Source organism: Nomascus leucogenys, chromosome 3 (assembly GCF_006542625.1).
Source record: "Nomascus leucogenys isolate Asia chromosome 3, Asia_NLE_v1, whole genome shotgun sequence".
NCBI classification, from domain to species: domain Eukaryota; kingdom Metazoa; phylum Chordata; class Mammalia; order Primates; family Hylobatidae; genus Nomascus; species Nomascus leucogenys.
Window position 1 is genome coordinate 33,525,735 of NC_044383.1, and position 21,408 is coordinate 33,547,142.

Consider the following 21,408-nt stretch of genomic DNA (forward strand, 5'->3'; position numbering starts at 1 on the left):
TTTTTTTTTTTTAAGAAAAAAATTAAATATCTATTTGAAGCTTCCTTTGTATGTTCGCTGGTCCTACTCCTTGACTTTTCTTCTCAGATTAACTTCTGAAGTTGATTTATATCCTTTCTGTCCATATTTTTATACTTTTACTGTAAGTGTGTAACAGTTTATAAAATTGTTTTACCTGTTTGAAACTACAAAAATGATACCAAACTCTTATTTTACAACTTGCCTTATTTTCACTAACATTGTTTGAGTTTTATTCATATTGATACATGTAGATCTAGGGTTTTTTTCTTTTTTTTTGGCATTTTATCCTTATTCTCTGTGAGATGGTAGATCGTTTATTTTTAGCTGCTATATTTTTCATTCTATGAGCGGGCCTAGTTTTATTGTAATGAATTACCAATGAAGAGTTAGGTAGTTTCTAGTTTTTCCTTATTACAAACACTGCCACAATAACGTTCGTATCCAGTGCCTCCTGGATACAGTGTACATGTGCAGGTTTCCATAGAATAGCATTACTCAGTGTATGGTGTGGGCCAGTGCCCTATCACCAGCTTTTTGTTTCTGAGCCTCAATGAGATGAGTACAGAAATTGAGAACGAGTGTTTAGAAGTTTTTATAGCATTTTAATACAGCAGTTTTGTCTGTTGAATCAAAAATTAAAAATCAGAGCTTATATATTTGTTTTTGTTTTTTAATTTCTTTTTTCTAGTACTACAATTTTTGTTATAGTTTACAATTTATTGGTTCCTCATAAATTGAAATACACACACAAAAAGGTCAGGTACTTTTCCACAGGTAGTTTGAGAAGTACTGCTCTAGAATAGCTATCTCAAAGTAGAATTGATGGGTCATAGGGTAGCATGTCTTCACATTCAACATATTGACAAATTGCTCTCTCAAGTACTTCTTTGATTTTACCATCTCTTCAACAATATTTGATTTCCAGTTTCTATGCTGCCATATTTGAATTCCCATTTCCACACATCCTTCTCGGTCCTTGGAGTTATCAGACTTAAAAATTTATGCCAGTTTAATGGAAGACATGGTATCACATAATTTCAATTTGAATTTCCCTGATTGTTAGTAAAGCTGAATATTGCTTATCAGTCATTCAAGTTTCCTTTTTTGTTGTTGTTATATGAATTGCCTATTAATGTCCGTAGCCCATTATTTGATTGCTTTTTTGAGTTGATTTGTAAGAGTCCTTTCTATCTCCTGGATACTGATCCTTTTTCAGATTTATACATTTCCAACATCTTCTTTCAATTTGTGGCTTGTCTTTGAACTTTACAGTGTCTTCGATATACATAATGTGTAGTTTTTGTGTAGTCAAATTCATTAGTCTTTTCCTTTATGTTTTGTGCTTTTCCTATCTTAAGAATTCTTTCCCTAGTCCAAAGTAATACTTTCATTCTAAAAGTTTTAAAGTTTTGCTTTTCGTATTTAAGTCTTTAACCCATCTGGAATTTATTTTGGTGTTGAGTATGACATAAGGATTCAGTTTAATTTTTTCAAGTGGCAAGCCAATTGTCTCAGACTGTTTATTGAATAGTTTATTATTTCCTCTACTTATTTCTAATGCCATATCCATCATATAATAAGATACTATACATAATTTGTTCTGATGCCAGAATCTGTTTTATTTTCCAATTTTTTGGTCTCTCCTTCCTCAACATTACTTTTTTTTAATTATTGTAGCTTTTATGTTAAGTCTTGCTATGTGGAGAGTGAGTTGTGTAACTATTTCTCTTACCTGTTAACTATTCCTAACTATATTTAAAATTATCCTGGACTATTCTAGGCCCTTTATTCATCCACATGAATTTTAGAACCAGCTCCTTAGTTTTGTGAAATATTGTGTTGGGATTTTGATTGGAATTGCATTGAATGTATGCATCAATTTGGAGAAAATTATGATGTTGAGTCTTATAAATCTATTTCTCCATTTAGGAGAGTTGTCTTTTAAGAAGTGTCATAATTTTCTTCTAAAGTTCTTGCACATTTATTAAAGATTTGTTCTTATATACCTTTTTTTATTGACTTTTTTAAAGGTACATTTTCTAATTGGTTTTGTATAAGTATGCTGTTGATTTTTTTATTTAGCAATATTGCTGAAGATGCTCTTATTTCTAATAGTCGCTTAGATTTCCCATGAACAATCATATGGTCTTCAGACAATAGGTCCTTATCTTCACATAAGGACAATTTTATTTTTCTTCTAAGTCACATACTTTTTATTTTTTCCTATCTTACTGCTTTAGGCTATGACTTCTAGTACAGTGTAGAAAAGAAAGTGACAAGCATTCTTGTCCTTAACTTTAAATAGTCCCAGTGACATTTGCTGTGCTTAACACTGGTTAATAAAGTTTCAATCTGTACTTTGCTTGCTGAGAGCTTTTATTTTGAATGGCTGTTAAAACTTTCAGAATTTTTTTGAGACAGGGTCTCGCTTTGTCACCCAGGCTGGAGTACAGTGGTGTAATCACAGTTCACTGCAGCCTCAGCCTCCTGGGCTTCAGTTATCTTCCCACCTCAGCCTCTTGAGCAGCTGAGACTACAAGTGCACGCCACCACACCCAGGTAATTTTTGTATTTTCTGTAGAGACAGGGTTTCACCATGTTGCCTAGGCTGGTCTTGAATTCCTGAGCCCAAGTGATCCACCTGCCTCAGTCTTCCAAAGTGCTAGGATTACAGGTGTGAGCCACTGTGCCCAGTCTGAAAATTTTTTTTACATATATTGAGATGTTTTTAAAGCTGTTAATATGGTAAATTATATTAACAGATTTATCTTTGCATTCCTGGGATAAACAGTCCACTTGGTCATCATATAGGTCATTATATACATTTTTATATAGTTTGCTGATAATTTCTTTGGAATTTTTACCTTTATTTTCATAAATGAGATCAGCTTATAATTTTCTTATACTTTTAGTGTTAGGTTTTTTTGTATCATGGTTATACTATCCCCAAGATGAGTTGAAGAGCATGGCTTCCTTTTCTGTGTTCTATTGTATATCACATCATTATGTATCAGATCTGTATAATTTCATCTTTGTAGGTCTGGTGGAACTCGTAAAAGCCATCTTAGTCTTGTGGGGTTGCTGCTTTTTTTCATTTGCTTTTTGTGGTAACATTTAACCTATTGATTTAATTCCTGTATTGAGTATAGGTCTATTCAGATACTTGTTTCTTTTTAAGCCAGTTGGGTAATTATATTTAATTAGAAAATTGTTCATTTCATCTGATATTTCAAACTTGGGGGCATAAATTTGTTTGTAGAATTCTCTCATGATTTTTAAAACCTCTACCAAATCTGTGTGCCCCTTTTCATTGCTAATACTCTTTGCTTGTGCCTTTTCTTTTGCTGTATCAATTTTGCCAGAGGTCTGTTTTATTTTATTTATCTTTTCAGAGAATTGGCTTTTGTTTTGGTTTTGTTGTTTGTTACTTTGTTTTAATTATATTATTTACACTTTTTAAAAATTATTTCCTTCCATCTTTTTTTTTTTTTAGTTTATTCATTTGTTCTTTTTTAACTTCTTGAGTTGGATAGTTAAGTTTCAGTCTTTTCTAGTGGAAACATGGAAGATTATAAATTTTCTTCTAAGGATTGCTTTAGCTATGTTTCACAGGTTTTGAAATGTACTTTGTATATTGGTGTTCAGTTTTAATTCTTTTAAAAGCCTTTTCCTTCTAATTTCTTATTTGGCTCATGAATTATTAAAAGTATATGTTTCAATTTCTGGTTTAGTGGGTTTTGAGGGGCTACCTTTTTATTGTTGATTTCCAATGTTACTACATTGTAGTCAGAAAATAAGACCTGTTATATGGATTCTTAAATATTTATTGAAAACTGCTTTGTGGCCTACCTGTACATGGTCCTTTTTTGTAAATGTCTGTGTGCTTGAAAAAATTGAATCTGTGTTCTCTGGTTGTTGGATGCAGGTTTCTTTATATACCCATTTGGTCAGGCTTATGAATTGTGTTGTTCACATCTTCTGTATTCTTCTAATTTTTGCCTTCTTGACCTATCAATTACTGAGAAAGATGTGTTAAAATTTCCCACTATGACCATGAGTAATTTTTTTCTTTATATATTTTGGGACTATATCATTAAGAACATTCAGGTTCAGGATTGTTATATCTCCCTGGAAAATTGCTTCTGTTTTGTAATAACCTTTATCCCTAGATATGTTTTTAACTTAAGAGCTATTTTGCCTGATAATATAGCTATACCAGATTTTTCTCGGTTAGTTATTTTCTTGGTGTACCTTTTCCCATTCTTTTACTTTCAACTTTTCTATGTTGTTATGTTTTAGGTGTGTCTCTTGTAAACAGCATATAGCTGGATTTTGTTATCTTATCCAATGTGAGAATCTGTCTTTTAACTGGTGAGTTTAGTCTTTTTATATTTATTGTGGTTACTGCTATATTTGGATGTATTTGTATCATTTGATTATGTGCTATTTACCATGCATTTTTCTCTGCTTCTTTTTCCCTTTTCTGATTGGTATTGAATTGATTGAATTTTCTTTTCTTTTCTTCCTTTTACTTGATTGGAAGTTTTACATTCCATTTCTGGAATGTATAACTAGTTGTTAATCATTCTATCCTCTTCTTGAACAGTACCTTAGAATGCTTTAACTCTTATCACTGTCCTCCAGTCTTACATTTTATTATTGCATAGTATTTTAGTTTCATGTTGTCTTTATCCTCCCATCGATTATGATCATTATGATTAATCCTTACAGTAAACATTTATTTTGATTGACATGTGTTGAGTAATGTTTTTTCGTCTCCATTGTTTCTGGTGATTTTTTTTTTTCTAGTAATTTTTTTTTTCAGTGAAGACTAAGGAGTGAAAGTTATCTTCAGTCCTCCTTGGTCTGAAAATGCTTTTATTTCATTCTTAAATGGTAATTTAGCCTACAATTCTAAACCAAGCTAATTTTTCCTTATCAATATGGCAGTATTATTTCAATTTTGTTTGGCTTCTTGCACCTATTTACAAGTATGCTGTTAGTCCAGTTGTTCCTTTTGAGTAATCAGCCTTTCTTCTCTTTTTGCTTTTAACATGTTTCAGTCTGTATTTGGGTGTTCTTCAGTTTCACTGTGATGTGGCTAGGTAGAGAAGAGGTTACTTCTTAACTGGGCTGGTTGGTAGAGTGTTTTACTTCTCCTTTCATTAGAGTTGCAGCCCTCTAGAGGTCTCAGTTTTATGCAAGGGTCTTAGTCCTAATATCACAAGGCCTCATCTCCTGGTCTTGCATGGGTAGTAACCCAGGTCCCACTCCCTTCTTGTCTAATAACCACCCCAGGGACGCCACCATACAGGCTTTCGGCTCTCCCTTGGCTTAAGTTACTTGAGGATCTCTCATTCTTTCTTACAACTCAGCCATGCATTAAAAAACAAATTACTAAATTTCATCTAGCATTTTAAGAGGTTGTTAGCTAAAGGGTTTTCTCTCTGGCCTTTTGGCCTTTTGCACCATTTTTCTAGAAGTCTGGTCGTGCTTTTTATTGATTTATTCCCACATGACAGAGAGCTTTGTTGAATGAGGTTACCACAACAGTCCCCCTATGTTGAGGCAACATCCTCTGGGTTCTAGCTGCAGGCTTCAGATTCCTCACCTTTTATTCATGTTTTATCTTGAGTTTCTGCTTACAGTTCAATTTCTAGCCCCATTGAACATAGTAGTTTAGTTTTTGGATGGTGTAATATAGATTGATTTTACATTGGTGGAGAAAGAGGGAATTATCTCCTGGAGTAGTTCGTAAAGCATACTGTTTTATGGAAAGAAAAAAATCACTTGGAAGTTTTCTTTCCATTATGTACTTTCTCTAGGGGTCAGAGATAAGATGTCTTAAAATACCCATCTTCTTTGACTGAAAAGGAGAATTGAGAATGTTCTTTAAGAATAGCAGTGATTGAATGTCAAGTGTAATTCAAGTCTTTCTTCCTTGTCCTGGGTCATTTGGGTAGGCCAGAGGTTTATTAAGGGTGTTTAGTTTCCTCTGCGTGTACTTGCTTGCCATACCAACATGTTCACTCCCAATGATTGTTTTCACCTTCTCAAATGAATCACACTGCTTTCTGCTTTATTTCCCTACAGCAGTTGGAATACTCCTCTTCTGATACCATTTTCATCATGTCATTTCCCTAATGGTAACTTAGCAGTAGATCCTGAGTATAGTAAAACTAAGCTCCTTAGCCTGTCACTCAAGACAGAGGTCTCCTAGCCCTCTTTCTCTTCTTATTTTTTGTTGTCTTCTCTTGTTGGCTAGTTCCATATCACCTCTCCATTGTGACTTGTTCATTTGTGCTTTCTTGTCTTTCTTTTTTTTGTTTTTGTTTTTGTCTTTGAGGCAGGGCCTCACTCTGTCACCCTGGCTGGAGTGCAGTGGCATGATCATGGCTCACTGTAGCCTTGACCTCCCAGGCTCAAGAGATCCTCTTGCCTCAGCCTCCTGTGTAGCTGGGACAATAGGCACACACTATCATGCTTGGCTGATTTTTTAAGTTTTTTGTAGAGATGGAGGTCTCACTGTGTTGCTTAAGCTGGTCTTGAACTCTTGGGCTTAAGAGATCCTCCTGCCTCAGCCTCCCAAAGTGCTGGGATTACAGGCGTGAATCACCATGCCTGGCCCTTCTTGTCTTTCTCTGTGCTTCCTGGCATGTCTTCTTAGGTCATATCCATTATTTCCTTTAAGATTACTTCCAGAAGGTCTTCCTTGGTTTAACTTATGTCACTCATTCTTTCTTTCTCCTGCCACATTAATTGTCCTGTGTTGCCATGCATTTATGTTGCTCTGTTTTTATTCTGTGGTACTTTCATAAAGTATCTTTTTTTTCCCATTAGCTTGTGGACCGTTGCTACAGAGTTGCATGAAGGACTGGCACTTTAACCTTTTTTACTCCTTCTTCCCACAAAACTAGCACTGTCAAAATAGAACAGTAAATTAGGAAATAAATTCCCTTTTTTCCTTTGAGTAGTTTACAGTCTGACTAGATAAAACTTAGTGAAACAATTAGCACATAAAACTTTCTGTAATTAAATGTTAGACTGTGTGCTGCTGGTTCAAAGTGCCTCAGGTACTGTAGAAATGGTTTTGAATGTGTCTTCTTATGTTGTATGATTATAGAAGCAGAGAAGATTGCACAAGTGGCAAAAATTCGGTTTCAGCAGAAAGTGATGGAAAAAGAAACTGAAAAGCGCATTTCTGAAATCGAAGGTACATTGTGGGGAGAGGATGAAGCTCTGACTGTCCTGAACTGCCTCCTCTCTGCTCCAGGGATCAGGCCTTTGATTGTGGTGGGTGAGAAGGCCATAGACAGAATAATCTGGTCTGGAGGAAGTAGCTGGCCTGATAGTCTAAATAAATTTTTTTTAATTGCTATCACATATCCAGCTTTTGGGTTTGTTTGTGACTGTGGGTAGCTCAGCTTTCCTTTTCTTCCTTAAATTGGGGCTTATTAGCTTCCACTTTATTTTCAGGCAGACAAGGTATGAAAATTACCCATAATCAATGTAAAGAATATACAAGATAATAGACCCCATCACCACCAGTTTCTTTTCCACCTGTCCAAAAAAAACAAAATTAATTGGGGGGAAAAACAGTTTTCATGGAGGGCCTCACACTACTTGATTTCACATAGTGAGATGTTGATGTTCTTAGCTCGGTCTTGAAGTCACTTGTTTATATATTGCTGCTTCCTGTCTGTCTCTGTTGACTGATTCTGGATCAAATTTGGAGGGGCTGGAGACGATGCAGTAAATAGAGCTTTTATGTCTGGACTTATTTTACTTGAAGCTTAGTGCCTGGGTGGAGTGTAAGGCTTTGAAGGTGATAGGAGGTGGGAGAGTGGGTGGAGGAAAGAAGGAACAACTTAGAGTAGAAAACAAGGGGGCTCAGATGGGCTGAGAGTTATTTGACAGTGAAAAGAGTATTCCTCTTTGAGAAGTTGCTGTCAGGGGACTGGGACTTGAAAACTGCTAATAGGTTTTTAAAACTTTCAATGTGAAATAAGCAGTCACAATATTAAGCAGTGGGGAAAGGGACTCTTAACTAGCTGAGGAAATGGATTGACACTTTTCCTTTGTTTATTTGCTAGATGCTGCATTTCTGGCCCGAGAGAAGGCGAAAGCAGATGCTGAATATTATGCTGCACACAAATATGCCACCTCAAACAAGGTGACTGACTCCCCGGCCACTTTCCTAATGATGCATTTCGGGGTTTTGCTTTCTCTTTTCAGGAGCTCTGATATGACAGAAGTGATTTTATCCATTATCAAGAAAGTGTAGTGACCAGGACATCCTCCAGAATTAGTCAGTTAGCAAGAAATATTTCACATTTATTGGGTAGGGACACAGGCCAAAAGCCATAAATCCATTCATTTGTACTGCTATATAAGGCTGAATAATTAATAAAGTTGAAAGTCTTCTGAAATAAGAGTGACAGAAGGGTAAAGTCTATTTAGAATTGCTTTCCAAATAAGGTAGTTTTTTTGGTAGATACTTAGCTTGATTAGAGCAGTACTTCTCATCAAAGGCATTCCTGGCATTTGGGGTTGAGATACTTTTTCATTGTTGAAGACCATCTCATGCATTGTAGGATATTTTGTATCCCTGGCCCTTGTCTACTAAATGTCAGTAGTGGTCACCAATTGTTTTAACTGCCACACACACATGCACGTATTTCCATATGCCCCTTGTTGAGTACTCCTTGTTTATTGGATTTAAAAAACTATCCCAGTCATGAGGAATTTCATGTGGGATAACTTGAGAAGGCAGGTTGGGTGATATATAGGTGATAATTTGGTGTAAGGACTGCGGTAAGCTGGCTAGAGGGTACAGGGCTAGTGAGCAGGGGCTACTTAAGAGGCAGCTAGAACTCTGATAGTATTCTGAGAAGGGAAGGATATGTCCAAGATTTATAAGATTATTGTGGAGCAGATTGGAACAGATAAAGGGTTGAGAAAGAGATTACTAAAGTAGATGATGCAGTTTGAAGGATTACAGTCAAGTTTTAAGATATAGACAGAGCTTTCAATTTAGAAAGGGAACAACAATCCGTATTTAGAAGAAACGATAAGATATGATAGAATGAGAGTTGTCAGTACTTTGAAAACCAATATAAATTTTAAAATGAACATAACATTGAAAGACAGTTCTATAGACACAGAATGGAATTTGGCCAAGAGAAAGGCATGACAGGAAACTCCAGTTGAGGAAACTAGGAGTCCAAATCTAATGGGAGAAGCTTGTCAGCCACAAGTTTCAAGACCTTGCCATTGAGGTCTACCTTATTCAGAAAGGGGCAGTAGTTTTATGCCATTTTGAAAAATGTGACTCAGATACTAACCTATATTAAAAAGGCTTGAGGAAGAAATGTGGTTGTGCACTATGACCAGATTTGATTGGAGTGTTTCGACAGAGGATATGAATCACCTGGAGAAGATAGAGATCCAAGGAGTGAAAGATGTCGAAGTGTAGAAAATAAATGCTGTAGGACTGTGAAGGACAAGATGGACTTTTGCCTGGGGGACAGGCCGGGACTCAAGATAAGGAGAGGATCACAGAGCAGGGTCTGAGGGGCTTTGAAAGGCATATGTTCCAGGGAACAGTGGAAATGGGTTTTAATCAAATCCAGATAGATTCTGGTTAGATACATCTTGGCATCCTGATTTAGACAAAACAAAACAGTATGACAGAGGGAGATCTGGTGGTCAACGAGTTTTAATTAAACCCAGATAGGTTCTGGTTAGATACATCTTGGCATCCTGATTTAAACAAAACAAAAACTGTGACATAGGGAGATCTGGTGGTCGACAAATATCTGTCTGTCACAAACAGCTTAAACATCCAGCTTCTGGGGAAAGGCAGAAGGCCAGATCAGGTGACATCTTGAGATTTTATTCTAGTTCTAGAATTTGTTCAAGAAAAGCAGAATCACAGCTAATGATAAGATAATGAGCACCAGCCCTTCTTTTGAAGTTCTGCTCTCATCCATTGACCTGTGTATCTCTCTCAAGAGAATCAACAGAGAACCAGGCGTGATGGCTCATTCCTGTAGACTCCCTGGAGGCTAAGATGAGAGTATCTCTTGAGCCCAGAAGTTTGAGGCTGCAGCAGCGAGCTATAATTGAACCACTACATTCCAGCCTGGGCAACAGAGTGAGATCTCATCTCCAAAAAAAAAAAAAGGCTGGGTTCAGTGGCTCACATCTTTGATTCCGACACTTTGGGAGGCCAAGGTAGGAGGATTGCTTGAGGCCAGGAGTTTGAGACCAGCCTGGCAACATAGACCCCATCTCTACAAAAATAAAAATAATTTTTTTAGAAAAGAGAATCAACAGAAACTCCAGACCAATTCCAAGTTGAATTCAACTAGATGAAATGAAAGTCACTATAGAAATATTAGTTATTATCATTAGTTATCACAAATTGTTTTCCAACTCTCCCATCCTTTTATTAAAAAGTGAACAGCTTCTCTTGCATTAAGTCAGGAGCTTATTGAAGGAATTTTAAGTCAGGAACACAACTGTTAATGTGATAGCCACTCTCCAAAGTGAGAGAGGGTCACTGGCAGTTATTCGGACTTGACTCGTGATACTCAGGAGAGCAATAGGTGAAATGTATATAGGGAGAGAGAAGACTGTTGCACCAGAGTATCCTGATGCCTTTGCTCTTGTTTGCTCCCACACAGCACAAGTTGACCCCGGAATATCTGGAGCTCAAAAAGTACCAGGCCATTGCTTCTAATAGTAAGATCTATTTTGGCAGCAACATCCCTAACATGTTCGTGGACTCCTCATGTGCTTTGAAATATTCAGATATTAGGACTGGAAGAGAAAGCTCACTCCCCTCTAAGGAGGCTCTTGAACCCTCTGGAGAGAACCTCATCCAAAACAAAGAGAGCACAGGTTGATGCAAGAGGTGGAAATGTTCTCCATATCAAGATGTGGCCCAAGGGGTTAAGTGGGAACAATGGTTATACAGACTCTTCGGATTTACAGAGAACTTACACTTCATCTGTTCCACCTCTCCTGCGAAAGTCCTGGGTACTCCATTGATTGGAGGATAGAGCCAGCTGTCTGACACACAAATGGTCTTTTCAGCCACAGTCTTATCAAGTATCCTATATGTGTTCCTTTCTAAACTACTCATGAATGAGGAAAGTCTGATGCTAAGATACTGCCTGCACTGGAATGTTAAACACTAAATGTATAACAAGCTGTGTTTTCCTAAGCTGAGATCTGTTGAATAATGTTTACATTGGTCCCCCGGGGAAATGTATGCTCAGCCATTCAAGAGATGACTGAGAAGGAGATGGTAAGATCAAGAAGACTGGTTGCACCTGGGACCCAGGCCCTTTCTTTGGGATCCAGTCCCAGCCTTCATCCATGTGATTAAGATCCAGGTCGCTGAAGTTCCCCAGGAAATGATCTTCCACTTGAGCAACCTTTTACTTGATACGATTTGCACCTTTCTGTTTTCCTACAGTCAGGGTGGTGGCCTGCAGGGACCTGAGCTTTGCTACCCAACCAGATTCCTCATAGAGATTCCTAATCACTAGTTTCTTGTATTCATAAGCTCAGAGATACAGAGGGCTTGGTTTGAAGTTTGGGGTGAGATGAAACCTTTGCTCTGAGCCAAAGCTCTGGGGCCCTGCATTCCCTCCATTGGGTGATGACTGTCAGCATCACTGCCGCAGGCCATGCTTGACTAAGGTGCCTGGTTTTAGCCACAGCCACCTCCTTGTATGTTACCTTTCAGCCCTGACTGGCCAAGAGTGGGACAGGGCTTTAACCACAAATAGGAGCAGCATGCAATTCCTAGTGACTTGCTGCACGGTATTGTATCATAATTGCAGGAAGATTTTATTTTTAAAACTGGATCTGGGGTATATTTATTTGCCCCCCATCACCACTGTCTAAAGGCCCAAGTCCTAGGGCTGCCATGGTCACAAGCACACTGATGCTCCTTAAGATTGTTTATCTGAAGCCCACATAAGTGTGGAACAAAAAGTCACCTAGAAAGCATCCTTGGTGGTCATTGTCTCCTTCCCACCTGGCTCAGAGATGCTTAAATCCAAGTTGTTTCTCCAGCTCTCACCTCCCCCAGGAGATCAGGATTCCACTGACATCCTGGGCAGCCAGTGAATTTAATTTTCCATGAGAAACAACAGAGTTAACCTGTGGCAATAGGAGACCTGCTTCATGTGGACCTTTTTTTTCCTTCAGTTTAACTTTTCTGGAGCAGTGTGCCGCGTGGTTTGGCCTGAGTTTGTGCAGCTTTTTAAGACACCTCTTGTGTACACTATGTTGAAGCTCAATAAAAAAGTCATGGGACCACTTCTAGAAATCTTTCAGCTGTCAGGCCTGTCAGTCTCATGACAGTTCGTTGGTTGTGCCAAACACTTTATTTGGGAAAGGAAAGCCCAGATTTGAATGGGTCTTTCCCCTGGGCCTTATCCTATAGAGGCATTTGTAATATGGAGAAAATAATTTTTCATTTTTGCTCATTTAATTCTATAAATTCTCTTTATAAATGAATTTTGTGTTCTTTAGTTCTCCTTAAAAGAACTTTTGAATTATAAAAATAAAATCTTTACCTGTCGAATTGTTGCTGCAGATGATTGTTGTGGAAAATCTGGATCATTGACCTCTGTGCTTTCATTCCTAGAGATGTTTTATAGTTACATGAGCAAAAGCTGTTGCCCCAAAGTGATGGCCCTGGAGGCGGGGCTGAGGAACAGGGAAATGCCGCTGTGAAGTCTTAAAGCACTTCTGCTTAAACTCCACGTGTGAGGAGTGTGCCTCCCTGTGCCCTCTCAGCTCTGAGGCTGGCCGTCTTTCGGGGTGTTCCTTTTCGCAAATATACACTGTAATCTTGAGTCTAAATTTATATGTTGAAATGCTACCTTTTTTAAAATAAGAAACTAAATAAAATTATTTTACTATCAGTGATTTGTGTTTTTTTTCCCACGTCTTCATTTTTCTGTCATCTTAACATGCTCCTAAGGCTGTCTTGCACATTTCAACTAGGGAGCCAGTTTATTTGCGGGTTTAACTTAACTGTAGAGGCTTTTGTTATACTCTTGCCAGAATACCGCCTACCTGGTATAAGAATGTTTAAAACAAGGTGTCCACTCTTTGCTGACTCCTGGAATTTAACAAGGGGTGTTCTTCTAATTCTTTGTGGGACAGAGCCTGCAGCAGAGGGGCAAGGAGGGAGGATGGAGCATCAGGCTCCATCCCTGAGCAAAAGATGTACTTTTGCTCTCCATCCCTGAGAGCAAAAGTACATCTACACTGAGGAGGGGAGGAGACAGACCAAGCCAGAGAAGGACAATTTGTGTAAATTATAACTGGTAATGTAATGGCACAATATAACCAACTTCACTGTTAAGATGTTAGCGGCCCAAGAGCCAGAGTTGGACCTGCTCTTCCCAAACGTTCTGTATTTCCTCCTGGGGTCAATTTCCTGGTGATCTTGGGTCAGCAGGGAGTGGTAATGGGAGTTTTGGGGAAAGCAGCTCTTTCCTCCTGTTCTTATGGGATCAACCCTATAGTATCCTAGGTCAGTTGTTGTGGACCTGAGAATAATTTGAACTGACCATCCTATAGGCTATTGGTAGGTATTAAAATGAAGTGATTTCTGCCTGTTCTGTGGCAAAAGAATTTGTGAATTAGAAGCTGTGGCTTCTAATCGCTTTAGGATTAAGTCTCAAATGTGTGCACACGAAGTTCGCGATCTGGCCCCTGCTGTCCTCTCCAGCCACCCTTCTCTAAGGTCCCTGAATGCACCTTCTGTCTGTCCCTTCTCATACATTGTTCCATCTGTCTGGTTCACTTTCCTTCCCTCGTAGTGCTGACTTTCCTCAGCCAGCTCCTGAGTCTTTATAACTTGTTCAGATGTAAAAGCTTCAGTTCACTTTGAACTGCTTGGCCTGGGTTAGCATCCTGTATTTTCCCCCCGTCACACGTCATGTACACTTCATGTCTCTCATTATGTGCTCAATGTCTGTTTTCACAAATGCTAATCTCTCTGAGGGCAGGGGCTGTGGCTGTGCTGTTCCCTGGGGATTGTTTCTGTTGCTAATGCCTAAGATGGCATCTGGCCCATATAAGATGGCTTTGTTGTATGAAAGAACAAAAGGTTGAATATGACATGCAGGTATATCAGGCAAGAGAGTCATGGAAAAAAGAACTTAGAAGTGAGCCTACAGTGTCCATGTCAGGACTTTATGTGTAACCATGGGAAGTTACCTAACATCTCTGAACCTGTTTACTCGTCGTTGCAGGGCGACTCTTCAGTGGGTTCAGGAGGATATGTTGATGCATCTAGCGTAGAGATTTGCACATGGTAATTGCTGGGATGCATTAGTTCACCTTGTCTGCAGGAGTCAGTTGTCTACAGGAGTCAATGTATGTGTCTGTCTCTGAGTAGCTATAAGTTCCCATAGTGGAGAGAGTGAGCACAGTGCCTGCTACCTGCAATTGCATACTAGAACACATTGATTAATGTCTTCAGCAGCTATGAGCTAAGCTAGCTGGATGTTAAACCCCAACCACAGCCCTCCAGGAGCATCCCTACAAGCTGGGCCAGCTTCTCATCTTTCTCCTGGTCTCTGCCCTGGTATAAGCACTTAAAACGAATTTACTAGGCGAGGCACAGTGTCTCATGCCTGTAATCCCAGCACTTTGGGAGGCTGAGGTGGGCAGATCATGAGGTCAGGAGCTCAAGACCAGCCTGATCAACATGGTGAAACCTCATCCTACTAAAAATACAAAAATTAGCTGGGTGTGGTGGCACGTGCCTATAATCCCAGCTACTTAGGAGGCTGAAGCAGGAGAATCACTTGAACCTGGGAGGTGGAGGTTATAGTGAGCCGAGATCGAGCCACTGCACTCCAGGCTGGGCGACAGAGCAAGACTCTGTCTCAAAAAAAGAAAAAAAAAAAAAAATACTGTTAATTCATTGCTCACTCCTAGTGTCTATTTTGACATAGACCGTAATTCAGAATGATGTTTTACTTGTTTCCCTTACCATATTTCTTCTGAATTATTACCTGTCTTTCCAATTTTTCTTATTTCTTTCAATCAATTTTTCTACTTTTTTTTTTTTTTTTAAATTTTAAAAAATGTCTTCTTCCAGCGGGGCTCGGTGGCTCACACCTGTAATCCCAGCATTTTGGAAGGCTGAGGAGGGAAGATCAACTGAGGTCAGGAGTTTGAGACCAGCCTGGCTAACGTGGTGAAACCCTGTTTCTACTAAAAATACAAAAAAAAAAAGTCTCCTTTCCTCCTGTAAATATTTATTGAGTATCTACTGTGGGCTAGTTGCTGAGGCAACAAAAAGCCATATAGCCTTGTGTGTGTGTGTGTGTGTAGGATGGGGCAATACAGCAGTAAGTAGGCAAGTGTGATAGTGTGGTAAGTAAGCAGGGTGTTCACTGGGTGCTGTGGGGCACCAGTAAAGATCAGCCCAGCCTTGTGGTTTCTAGGAAGCAATGTCTGATCTGAGCCAAATTTGTAAGGATGGACAGGAGGCAGGCAGCCAGCTGAAGAGAGCAGTGGTGATGGTGGAGTGTTCCAGGCAGTGGGAGAAGCACTTGCTATTGCATTTCAAAATGCAGTGCCAGGAGGCATGAGAGGCTGTCCACTGCAGACCTTACGAGGCTCTACTATTCATTTCATAGCTGAGATTTAGAGAGATTACATTACTCAAGATCCCATGAATATGAGTGGCAAAGTAAGGATTTGAACCTGTCGTATTCCAGATCCAAGTTTACCACAGCCCTTTATATTTGCCTTTGAAGCCATTAGGTTGAGGGTGATGGAAGCTCTAAATTGAGGGGAGATTTTAGAGGATGTTTAGAGATTTGTAAGCCCTGCAATCGAGGTGAGGAAAAAGGATAATCAGATGGTTCATGTGTGAAGTGGTGACTTACGGGTGACTTCTCTGCCCTCTGCAGAGCTTGGCAGAGGTGCTCTCAGTAAACTGAGTGGTATGACAGCTGATTCCAGAAAGATCAGCCCTTTGGAGCCTGGGGAAGCAGCTCCCCTTATTTGGGTTACAAAGCAAGTGGAGGTGAACAGTGCAGGGCTGATGGCACAACACCCAGATCCTGTTTGCAGATGTGAATCACTCATTCTCCCAGTTGCTGGGAGTGTTCGTGGTGACAGCTTTTAGCAGAGTCGCTCTGCAGAAATTTTCCTTGGATAAAGACCCCTGCCCGGGGCCAAGATGACATCCCCTCCCTGGGGACAGCACACTCCATAAGTGGTTGATGCAGGGGTAGAAAGGCAATTTGTCCAAAACAAAATTGCATTGGTTTTCTCCATATGCAAGTCTGTCAGGGTGTGCATCTTAATAAGCACAATAACTATAACTGGATTTCAGACACATAAGGCAGGTTCTGACAAACTGGGTGTGTCTGATGCTTCTGGTGCCCCATCACAATTCCGCTCCACCCCACCTCTTATTCGAGCTGTGGCCATGGTAGACAGTTCCATGAGGCATCAATTCACTTTTCTCTGACTGCATCTCACCTCATACATGAGCTGCACTTACTGCTTTTCACCCTAGGGATCCTCCAACACTATGGAGGCTGCAGTCAGTCCAAACATATGCTCAACTCGGGCACAAGACTTAATAGCCTCTGGGACAACCCCCAACTGGTAGGAGACAGGACCACAAATGGTTAGAGAGGAGGTGGCCCAAAAAAACCTTTTCAATGGAGACAGCAACCCTCCTGATGCAAGAGAAACTGTGAAAATCACATTAAATACAATTCGACAGATGTTTGTTGAGTACCTGATATGTGCGAGGAAACCTAAAATGTATAAAGTAATGGGCCAGTAATGAACAACAGTGAGTAAGACAGACATAGTCTCTGCTCTGTTAGAATCAACAGTCTCGGGCTGGGCGTGGTGGCTCACACCTGTAATCCCAGAACTTTCGGAGGCAGAGGCAGGCAGATCACAAGGTCAGGAGTTCAAGACCAGCCTGGCCAATATGGTGAAACCCCGTCTCTACTAAAAATACAAAAATTAGCCAGCTGTGGTGGCATGTGCCTGTAGTCCCAGCTACTCGGCAGGCTGAGGCAGGAGAATCGTTTGAAGTCAGGAGGCAGAGGTTGCAGTGAGCTGAGATCACGCCACTGCACTCCAGCCTGGGGGACAGAGTGAGACTCCATCTCAAAAAAAAAAAAAGAACAGTCTGGTGGGAAAGTAGACCATAACCAAAGCACTTGAGAGACTTATCAAAGTGGGAGGAATGCAGTGCTAGGAGGTTCTAAAAAAAGAGCGAGAAGATAATGAAAAAGAGCATCAGCCAGTTAAAGATTGGGGAATAACAACTCAATAAAAAACCCAATTTTAAAATGGGCAAAGGATCTCAACAGACATTTCTTCAGACAAAATATACAAATGGCCAATAAAAACATGGAAAAGGGCCGGGCGCGGTGGCTCAAACCTGTAATGCCAGCACTTTGGGAGGCCGAGGCGGGTGGATCACGAGGTCAGGAGATCGAGACCATCCTGGCTAACACGGTGAAACCCCGTCTCTACTAAAAATACAAAAAATTAGCCGGCGTGGTGGCAGGTGCCTGTAGTCCCAGCTACTTGGGAGGCTGAGGCAGGAGAATGGTGTGAACCCGGGAGGTGGAGCTTGCAGTGAGCCAAGATCGTGCCACTGCACTCCAGCCTGGGTGACAGAGCGATACTCCGTCTCAAAAAAAAAACAAAAACAAACAAAAAAAAAACATGAAAAAGATGGTCGACATCTTTAGTCATTAGACAAATGCAACAAGATAGCCACTTCACATCCACTAGGATGGCTATAATAAGAAAGGCAGTAACTAGTGTGGGCAAGGAAGTGAAGCAACTGGAATCTGCATAATTTGCTGGTAGGAATGTAAAATGAGGGAACTGCCTTAGAAAACATTTTACAGTTTCTCAAAATGTTAAACAGTTAACATACGATCCAGCAATCTCACTTCTGGGTATCTACCCAAAAGAATGGGAACATGTCCACACGAAGACTTACACAAGAATGTTCATAGCAGCATTATGCATAGTAGCCAGAAGGTGGACACAACCCCAGAGTGTCCATCACCTGATGAATGGATAAATCAAATGTGGTCTATCCATACAATGGAATATTCTATAAAAAATTAATGAAGTACTGATGCATGCTACAACACGAATAAGCCTTGAAAACATTAGGCTAAGAGGAAGAAGCCAGGTTCTAGTTATATTAAATGTTCATCATAGACACATCCCTATGGACGAAAAGACTGGTGGTTGCCTGAGGCTGGGAGGAGAGGGAATTGAGTAGCTGCTAATGGGCACGGCGTTTCTTCTTGGGGTAATGAAGAGATTTTAAAATTTGATTTTGGTGGTAGTTGCATAATTCTGTATATACTAAAAACTATTGAGGCTGGGCATGGTGGCTCACACCTGTTATCCCAGCACTTTGGGAGGCTGAGGTGGGCAGATCATTTGAGGTCGGGAGTTTGAGACTAGCCCGGCCAACATGGTGAAATCCTGTCTCTACTAAAAATACAAAAAAAAGTAGCTGGGCATGGTGGTGTCCGCCTGTAATCCCAGCTACTGGGGGAGGCTGAGGCAGGAGAATCACTTGAACCCAGGAGACGGAGGTTGCAGTGAGCCAAGATCATGCCACTGCACTCCAGCCTGGGTGACAGAGCAAGACTCCATCCCAAAAAATAAAAATTAAGGCTGGGCACAGTGGCTCACGTCTGTAATCCCAGCACTTTGGGAGGCTGAGATGGGTGGATCACGAGGTCAGGAGATCAAGACCATCCTGGCTAACACGGTGAAACCCCATCTCTACTAAAAATACAAAAAATTAGCCGGGTGTGGTGGCGGGCGCCTGTAGTCCCAGCTACTTGGGAGGCTGAGGCAGGAGAATGGCTGAACCCAGGAGGCGGAGCTTGCAGTGAGCTAAGATCGTGCCACTGCACTCCAGCCTGGGGGACAGAGTGAGACTCCATCTCAAAAAAAAAATAAAAAATAAAAATTTAAAAAATAAAAAATAAAAACTACTGAACTGTATACTTTAAATTATAAAGTTGTATGGCATATGAATTATATCTCAAGCTGTTATTTTTTTAAAGGATTGAGTAATAGTGTGAAGACCTCAGTTCAAGAACCTTCTAGAAATGGTAAAAAATATTCAATATAGGCACAACATTATTAGTGAGAATGGGAGCACCAAAACAGGAGGCTGAAGAGGTGGGTGTGAGAAGAGGGGAAGGGCAAGGTAGAGCATGGTGGGCCTTCTAAGTCTTATTATCCATTGGTGGCTTTTCCCAAAGGTTGGAAACAAACCTTTCAAACAAAGCTTTTTGTGACAAGATGGCGGCAGCTGCCCAGGGCAGGAGAAGTGGTGGTGGCGAAGGCAGCATTGGGGCCAGCGGTGGTCTCAGCTGCGCGACAGGCAGTAGCCTCAGTGGCTTGTTGGCTAAGTGGAAGACGGATGAGAAGCATGAAAAAACTGACAAGTGGGATGGATCCGCTATGAAAAACTCTGGATGATTCTGCCAGAAAGGTACTTCTGGAAAAATACCAGTAGTGGGAGAGTTTTGGTTTCATTGACATTTGCCTCACCATCTGATTGCACTCCTGTTTCCTTACATAGTAGCTTTGATTTGGGATTCTGTGCACCCCTTTGCAGAGTCCAAGCCCGTTTTGGCCATGTGCATCCTATCCTGTTTTATGATGATGGGGATTCTGACCATTTATTTATTTTTTTATATTTTGAGTCAGAGTCTCGCTGTACCACCCAGGCTGGAGTACAGTGCCACAATCTTGGTTCGTTGCAACCTCTGTCTCCTGGGTTCAAGTGATTCTTGTGCCTCAGCCTCCCGAGTAGCTGGGATTATAGGCACATGTCACCATGCCTGGCTGATTTTTGTGTTTTTAGTAGAGACGGAGTTTCGCCATGTTGGCCAGGCTGGTCTCAAACTCCTGGCCTCAAGTGATCTGCCCTCCTTGGCCTCCCAAAGTGCTGGGATTACAGGTGTGATCCAGGCGCCCAGCCACGACCATTTATATAGCTCACATAAGAAGAGCGTCTTTCTTGTGGCCCACAGGAAGGATCCTGCAGGAGTGGATCCTGATATTTGGCAGCTGGCCTTCATCAATGGGAGAAGAAGGCAGCTGCGGGAAGCCGAGTTCACCAAGTTCATTGCTAAGTTTTTTGACCACGGTGGGACACTGGTCAGGGATGCATAAGAGCCTAAAATATCCAGACTCCATGACAGTCTCACCACAGAAAGAAAATAAAATAGCCAGCTCTCACAGCAGCTCTCTTTCTGCTGGATCATGCTAAAAATATAGAAAATTTTAAATGGGTAAAGTAAGAAATGTTTAAAATGTCCCTGTTTTGTCCTGACATTTTATTCTGGATAAATAGGATCTTCTAGCAAGATATGAGAAGGTGTAGCCCTGATGTCTGGCTGTAACCTCCTTGGTCTGCTGATTACATTGTTTTGATTTGCTTTTCTGGAAAAACACTTTTGCTAAAAGCGGTACAGATTTTTTCCTTTGTACCTAGCAGTACTTTATATAGTATAGCTTTGTGCCATGCAGCGCTTGAAGACTCAATTTAAAAATATTATTAGGCCAGGCGTGGTAGCTCATGCCTGTAATCCCAGCACTTTGGGAGGCCGAGGTGGGCAGATCACAAGGTCAGGAGTTCGAGACCAGCCTGGCCAACATGGTGAAACCCCGTCTCTACTAAAAATACAAAAATTAGCTGGGTGTGCTGGCAGGTGCCTGTAATCCAAGCTACTTGGGAGGCTGAGGCAGGAGAATCGCTTGAACCCGGGAGGCGGAGGTTTCAGAGCGGAGATCACACCACTGCACTCCAGCCTGGGTGACAGAGCGAGACTCCATCTCAAAAAAATATATATATATATATGTGTGTGTGTGTGTGTGTGTGTGTGTGTATACGTATATATATATATACATAAAATTAACCTGTTGCTGACTCTTTTTAATTCCTATTTCAACATCTGTTTCCCTGAAGAATTCAGGATACAACTTCTTGTGTATGACAGGTTTCCTTCACACATTATTTTTGTGAGTGTGTACGTAGCTGATGGGGAGAATTTTAAAAATACATAGCTTTAGAAAATTGGTTTAAAACAGACCTTCTGTTACATTTTGTGCTCTTAATCAATTGAAGAAGCCAATGGCATTTTTAGTTTTATATTGTGTTTTCCACTAGTATATCCCTGTTGATTCATTGCTACTTTTTATTAACTGACATTTTCTAAGATGTTTTTCAATAAAAGGAAAGAAGATGTGGGGAAAAAAAAAAACCTTTCAAGAGTTTTAAGCAGAAGACAGACATGATTCTGTCATTGT

General features: G+C 40.4%; 1 protein-coding gene and 1 pseudogene across 2 annotated transcripts in view; both read left to right on the forward strand.

Moving 5' to 3' along the window:
* Positions 1-12,970, forward strand: part of ERLIN1 (ER lipid raft associated 1) — a 35,897-nt gene extending 22,927 nt beyond the window's left edge. For both annotated transcript variants that reach the window (XM_012505752.2, XM_030808572.1), the window contains exons 10-12: positions 7,145-7,234; positions 8,115-8,194; positions 10,710-12,970. In XM_012505752.2, the coding sequence (XP_012361206.1) occupies positions 7,145-7,234; positions 8,115-8,194; positions 10,710-10,931 (392 nt within the window). In that variant the 3' untranslated portion in view covers positions 10,932-12,970. The remainder of the gene's footprint in view (positions 1-7,144; positions 7,235-8,114; positions 8,195-10,709) is intronic.
* A 6,422-nt stretch (positions 12,971-19,392) lies between these two features.
* Positions 19,393-20,322, forward strand: LOC101178297 (annotated as a pseudogene).
* The last annotated feature ends 1,086 nt before the right edge of the window (positions 20,323-21,408 follow it).